Below are 7,500 nucleotides of genomic sequence, written 5' to 3' on the forward strand. Positions count from 1 at the left end.
GTAAAGCTAAGCAATTGCATTTTGACAAGTCCGTAAACAACAGTGAAACCCAAAAAATATTTTCTGAATGGGAATACCATATACTGGTTTCGGAGCCAATGACGACTCGAATAACCTGAGCCAATCATGACGCTTCCAGGAACCATGAGTCGGTTCTCGCCACGGCTCTACGGTGCGCAGGCGGATTGTTTGAAATTTCAGGCTTGAACTCGGTTGCACTCGGCATTAGGCCTGTTCTTGTATGTCTTTTCCTCTTATACATCGCAGTCGTCCTCCATGAAGATATATCTGTCGTAAAAAGAAGATCAGAAACAACAGCATCTGTCAGTCGCTTCCTGTGATGTCATCAACACATTTTCCCGGAATTCAGATTTTGTTCCGTGTCCGGGCGCGACGGAAGGCTATTGCTATCAAAACTACGCATCAGATTGACTTCATTTATTAGTGAGCATTATTAAAAGGTACTTCAAAGTATATTTTAGCATTATTAAAAGATACTAAAAAGTATATTTTAGCAAAATTAAATACCCAAAGGCCTTAAATACGTTATCTCCCACCTCTTTGGCACCTCAGATATTATAAAAAAAAAAAAAAAAATATGCACCCAACTCTTTGCGCACGAACATACTTTCACGCTTGTTCACGTGCAATAATTGTATCTCCAACATTTCACTCGAGATCCGTCGATATTTTACCGGCACTTTCTGTCGGATAACCACCGCGTGTTGCATATGCTCTATAAGACGGTAGTGTCCATTTCCGTCCATCTCTGCGTCACTCTCCTTAAGCGGCTTCGCCCCTGTAACCCTTTTTTAGGGGGCTGCTGCCCCTTACCCCGCCAAGGAAAACAAATATTAATCTCGTATTCGCAGCAAGACAGAGCCAAACTAAAAGCATAAGAAATCCTCAGCAACACCACAGTAACATGACTGTTACACCTGCCAGTCGGAAAACACAGTAAAGAATAAGAGATGTTATCTCCATTATTATTAATTTGCTGAAATGAGAAATGTTTTAAACTGAGGTGTTTTATCGGCATCCGGGAAACATTGTCTTCACAACGGTATGCACAACAGGAAAGAGATGCGCGTGTATGCCGGACGAAAGCCAAAGTGTTATGAGATCCCGTTCAGGAACAATAACGAGATTTGTACAATTCAAATTGGCCGTATCAAATAAGAGGCAGCGGCGACATCACATAGAATTTTCTTAAACCCATATTTCGCAGATACTGCCCTTTAACTTCGGTCTTAACCCTCTGCTGACGGGCATGACGTGTACGTACGTGCCATGCCCGCTGTGAGTACTTGTTTGATTGTTTTTACCCATAGATGGCTACACTTGTACTAAGTCACCAATGAGCCAGTTACGGAGTACTGCCCGTCTCGCCCGTTCACCCTTTTCTTTGATTTACGAAATATTTTACGTTATCTTATTTTGCTGTTACTAATGTTTATATCATTATGGTAATTTTAATGTTTATAATAAAACCACCACCATCGATATTCATAGCACTAGTAGAAATACGTTTTCTCGCCAATTCAGATCACGTAAGGTCACAAGGTCTACTAATTGACTCCTTTGTGGCTAAGCCTTAGCACTAAAATATAGAAAATGAGCACAGCATTTTCCCCATTTTTTGTTCATTTTCCCCGGCGGCATTGGGTTAAATATCGCGATTCTGAGGTCTGGAATCTCTACGTTCAACCAAGGGAAGAGTCTGGAAAATGGAAATCTAGAGATCGTCTTCTGGTATCGGGCTGCATCTTAAACGGAAGACCAACAACTTCGCCAGGATTCGAGTAGGAAACATGCTGATGAATCGAGTCACACGCGGTATCAGTTGCGCCACAAGGCCAGCCAGGGCCGGATTGACCAACGCAGATACGGGATCGTATCAGGTTTGTTTACATCGTAAATTATCGATGGGAGAGAGAAAGAGGGAGAGGGAGGGGGAGGGGTAGAGGGAGAGGGAGAGAGAGATGGAGATAGATATGGAGATAGATAGATAGAGATAGATAGATAGAGAGTAGAGTAGTATAGAGATATAAGATAGATAGAGAGAGAGAGAGAGGAGAGAGAGGAGAGAGACGAGAGAGAGAGAGAGAGAGAGAGAGCTAGAGACACGGATGAATGTGTGTAATATATATATATATATATATATATATATATATATAGATAGATAGATAGAGAGAGAGAGAGAGAGCGAGAGAGAGAGAGAGAGAAGAGAGAGAGAGAGAGAGAGAGAGAGAGAGAGAGAGAGAGAGAGAGAGAGAGAGAGAGAGCTAGAGACACGGATGAATGTGTGTAATATATATATATATATATATATATATATATATATATGTATGTATGTATGTATGTATACTGTGTGTTCATATGCATATGTATATATATGTATGTGTGTGTATGTATATATATATATATATATATATATATATATATGTGTGTGTGTGTGTGTATGTGTGTGTGTGTGTGTATGTATTCATATATATTTATATATTTATTTATATATTCATGTATTTATTTATATATACTTAAATGTGTTATGATTTCATTAGATATATATATTTAGATAGAGAGGGATTGGTCACACTGCTTTCAGTGTTGCTTCGGAGAGAACCTTCGTCTCAGCATTTATAACAGTCAACAATGTCGCTTTCCATCGAGGATGCTTTTACGGGCGACTTCATGACGGAGTTCGTTGCTTTATTCATCCATTAATGTTCTTTTCAAATTCCCGCTTTTATGATCCTTGTGACTGGTGTCCCACGACGGCCCTCTGGCTCTCTTAATCCAAAAAGGCGTAAATAACTTCCGAAGAGAGCTCCAGTTTCTGGCGTTAGAGTGGGTTGATGTTGTTCGTTAGTCGAATGGATGCTTATCCGAATTATCTATAAACATTTAGTGAGGCATCATTGTTCGATGCAATATATCTTTGTATTTAATCATTAATTTTATTTTTATCATGATACATAATCATATTTTTAGATTCTAAGCAATGAGTTTACCGTTAATTATATTATAGTTTTTGTTTCGGCAATATCCTTCAGCTCTCGGCAGGGACGAAATACCGACGTAGGATTTTCGTCTCGGATCCGCCTACAGCTAGGGAAGCATCCGGCTCCGTGAAGGGATCCCTGGACAGAATAGATTAATGTGACCGCCCTTAAGAAAATGTTATTGGTAAACCTCATTAGTGCTGCCTCAGTTCAGCGGTTGACGCTCTGTGATTGGCCGATTTTCCCCGAGCTAACGCTGATTGGTCGTTCGAGCCGTTCCTTTAGGAAATCAAGCCCTACGATGGGCAGCGATAGTAAATACGGTCGTAATAGTTACGAGATCCCTACGCTCTCGCTGTTTGGCGTTCGAAAATGCGTCGTGACGTCGCTAGTTGAGAAATCTTTCATACGTCTCGTAACTGTTACGAGAGACCGCGTTTACGCGAGTTTAGTAAATCCGGCCCCTGATTTCCAGTAAAACAGGCTCCCAGTGTTAACAGATGTTGCTTAAACCATGGCACTTCGGTCTTCAGTTTAAGCAACATTCCCTGATCAGATTAGTTACTATTTTTTCTGAGATGCCAGCGCGCGCGCACACACACACACACACACACACACACACACGCGCGCGCGCGCGCGCATATATATATATATACATATATATATATATTAATTCATTTATTTACTTAGAGATCTAAATTTGTACATAATTATGGACACGTTTTGTTCGGTTTTTGTATTCCATTTCATCTTCCAGCAACGAGTGAGAGATGGACTGGATTTGCTGCTGCCGAACGACGGAGAGCGAAGACGTTTCTAAAGACACAGAATGCTTTTTACCTGAGAGCGACACTGCTGAACCATCAGGAGGCTTCGTTTCTGCAGCAGGCTCAGATTCTTCGCGTTCAGCCTTGGATAAGCTTAGTAAAACTGTTTCTTCAGCTCGTTCCTCTTCTTATGGATCTCTCCACGAGTCGCGTCCCCCTGATCTCTCTCCCCCCACTCCAACGGGGGGTCTCGCAGTCTCTCCTTGTGTCGTAGATGGTCATTCTCCTTCCTCTCCTCCTCCTCCTCCTCCTCCTGCTGGCCCATCTCCCTTTTTCTCTTCCGTTACAGATGCCCCTTCTGTAAGTGTGCCCCATATCTCCACCGATCCAATTGTTGGTTCATCTGATCCCTCTCCATTTAGGTCGTTTTCCTCCCCTGCTTCTGGTTTCTCTGACCTCTTTGTATTTAAAGCTTCTCCTTCCTCCTCTGTTTCAGCATTTGATCCAATTCCTTCTCATCCCACAGGAACTGTAGTTTCCACACCTGCTGATATCCCTCCTATTTTATCCCACACAGAGCCTCTTGAATCCGGTCATTCAGTTCCCCCATCATGCCCTACACCTATTTCTCTCACTTCTCACACCACCGGGTCTTGCTCCTTTTCCTCCGCACTTGACTTCCATTCTCCAACAACTTCCATCATTTCTGCACTCACTCCTTCCGTGAATGCGGAGGTCAAATCTCCCTCTCTTGGAAAACCTGACCTAAATTCTTCATTGCCCATCTCAACTGGGTCTTCCTCATCCTCAAGTCCTCCTGTAGTAGCTCCGTCAGCCTCGCCAACTCATACGTCCTTAGCTCAAAGATCTTTACCAAGACTACCCGATCCAGCTCTCCCAATGCCTGGCGCAGCTAAACCATCTACCTCTGCTGCCCCACAGTCTGGTCTCCTTCAATCTTTTGCTCAGACACCTGTTTCCCCGGTATGCAATCCTTGTGCACGGGCATCATGTTTATATAATAAGCCAGGGCGTTTATGCACTATATTCGACCAGAGATATGTTTACATTGGCCATAGAGATACCTTTATCTTGGTGGAACTGAAAAGGCGGATATCATGCGGGCTCACTTTAGGGACAAGATTAGTGTGGAAAAAAGGTAAGCCTCATCTCCTCTCAGACCTTGCTGATGGAGCCAAGGTAGTCTGTGATGCCCTTTCACTGCCTGATACCCATGGGTTCCATGCCTTAATCGTCTGGCAGGGGACTAAACCTAATTTTATTATGGAACCAGTGGAGGAAGCAGAGGTCATGATGTTACAAAGACATGATCTGCGAGTGACGGGTATAGAACCCAGTGAAGTTGGTGGAGGGAGCATTGATGTCGACATAAAGGGCAAGTCAGTTAAAGTCAAGTTTATAGAAGAAGTTGTATTTGCAGATGGACAGAGGTCAAACACCAATGATATTTTTATGTCATTCTCCAAGTTCACATGTAGTGTTTTTGCTACACTTCATGAGACACTTAGAGGGGGCAGTGGAGAAACTTTATCGTACATCTGTTCATGTGTCTGGACAGGCACACGACCCGCAGCAAACCTGTTGGACAAGGTAGAGCAAGGAGATGTTTTTAATAAAAATGAAAATGGGACCTATGTCAAGTGCAGTGCCTCACAAAGTATATACTGTGATCTTCCTGCAGTACTGAAAACGTCAGAGCAGGGTAAAGAGATTGTATTTCGCTCTGAGGATGAAGTCAGACATTTGCCTATTAGAAACGAAGACATTTTTTATGAAAGTGAAAGTAAAGTCTCTCCCTTACCATCTGAAATTGCTGTCCTGGCTCATATTTCGAGACTCAAAGGGGCGAATAGAACTTGTGTTCTGAAGGTTATCGGAGTTCATCTACCAAGTGAAAGATCTGTAATTTCTTTCAAATCAAAGGAAAGCAAGAAAGCGTTGGACTCAGTGTCGGGGACCAAAGAAATCTCCAGACAGTCAGAGAGTGAAGTGAATCACTTTGTAGATCATGAGAAGAATGAAACTCAAAAAAGGGAAAAAAAACAAACAGAACATGACCAAAAAGAAGAAAAAACACATTTAGAAAACGATCAACATAAAGGTAAGCTTCAACCAGAAAAGGAAGTCGATTTCATCCATGTGAAGGAAAGCATTCTTCAGAATAAGACACCGGTTACAGAGGAAAAGCATAAAGGGAAAGATATCTGCGTTGAAGACTGCATCTGGCACTACGGAAGCATCTCCCAAGGCATCGCAAAGACGCCTCAGAAATCGGTGCTCATTACCTACGACGTTCTCTATGTAAATGGCCAAAGGATATCTGCTACGGACACTGTGGCAAAGTATTCCAAAAAGGGAAGTACAGTGAGTGTGGCAACAGTGCCATTGGTGTCTCCCTCTCAGGTTCTAGGAGTTACTGTGACCCACAAGGCTCTCGCAGCATGGCATGGAGCCAAACCTGAGTGTGTGGAAGAGATAATCAAGGCATACGCATCTGGAAGTCATGTTCAGCCAGGCACAAGGGTTATCCCTGAAACAAAAATAGAGAGGAGTGTCACTTGTGATCGAGGAACTAATTCTGCTCCATCTCTGCACCAGGATCATGCCGCATCTGAAAAGCTGTCAAAATCTAGTTGTGTCGAATATATTGCAGGATATCGTTGGAAAATTGCAGGGATATCTCAGGCACTTATCTACAGAAATAGCAGAGTAGTTCGCGTCAAACATGAAGTGTTTTTTGTTGACAAGAATAGAATACCAAATACTGATCCCATCTCCAAATTCGTAGATGAAGAGAGGGTTGTGAATGCACTGGTGGTTCCGGTGTCATCCCCGCAGGTCATTTCAGGTCAGAACGTCACTCACGAGGCACTGGTGGCATGGTGTGGGAAAAAGCCTAATGAGGCAGACGACTACGTGGCAAAATACTCAATGGAAAGAAGCAAACTCTCTGATGCTTCAGGCACCCATGTGAAGACGTCTTCCCTTCAAGAAATAAGAACTACAACAGCCCTGCTAAACCCTAGAGATACAAAGGCACTGTCGACAGAAAAGATGAACGTTCCCGGGAAAGACGAAACTAAGGGAAGTGTTAAGGCTACAACTGCCAATAATTTACCAAATAAGAAGCTGACTACAAAGAACGGAAAACCGGGTCCGACCTCCGCAAATAAAAAAGTTCCCGACAACCAGACGCAGAAGAAGGCCCCTCCCAGACACGCCCAAGGGAAGCTGCAGAGGGTCGTCGGTGATCACGGCATCCTGGAGGTCCGCTCCAAAGACGCAGAAGGAACAAAGGCAATGGTGGCGTTCCATCGCTCAGTGACCTTCCTCCATCAGCAGAGAGTCGATCAAAGGAAGGGCTTGGAGGAGCAGCTCTCCCCACACCAGTCTGTTGACTTCTTTTGTTACATTGAAAATCATGACATGAACAAGGGAGGTGTCACCTGCCAATACAAGGCTACGCTGGTGTGGGTAGGAAAGAAACCAAAGACTGACACAAACCGGGATGCAGAAGCTCATGTTAATAAGAGTCAAAATACGAAAGTTAGTACATTTGTCAACTTTATGTTCAAGCATTTAGCATTTATTGTGGATATTCAGTTATTATTATTTGGATAATTTGATCGGTATTATGAGTCAGTAGATGTCCTCTAGAAAACTTGTAATGTTATCTTACTCTCATCCACAGAAAAATAACATAGACCCTG

At 43.0% G+C, this 7,500-nt stretch overlaps 1 protein-coding gene across 1 annotated transcript in view; it reads left to right on the forward strand.

The window, feature by feature from the left end:
* Nucleotides 1-7,500, forward strand: part of LOC125024800 — an 11,466-nt gene that overhangs the window by 646 nt on the left and 3,320 nt on the right. Inside the window, exons 2-3 of the mRNA XM_047612566.1 lie at nt 3,760-7,336; nt 7,482-7,500. The exon at nt 7,482-7,500 is cut by the window's right edge and continues 341 nt beyond it. Of these exons, the coding sequence (XP_047468522.1) occupies nt 3,773-7,336; nt 7,482-7,500 (3,583 nt within the window). The 5' untranslated portion in view covers nt 3,760-3,772. The remainder of the gene's footprint in view (nt 1-3,759; nt 7,337-7,481) is intronic.

The sequence above is a fragment of the Penaeus chinensis genome, unplaced genomic scaffold (genome assembly GCF_019202785.1).
Source record: "Penaeus chinensis breed Huanghai No. 1 unplaced genomic scaffold, ASM1920278v2 CTG_5178, whole genome shotgun sequence".
NCBI lineage: Eukaryota > Metazoa > Arthropoda > Malacostraca > Decapoda > Penaeidae > Penaeus > Penaeus chinensis.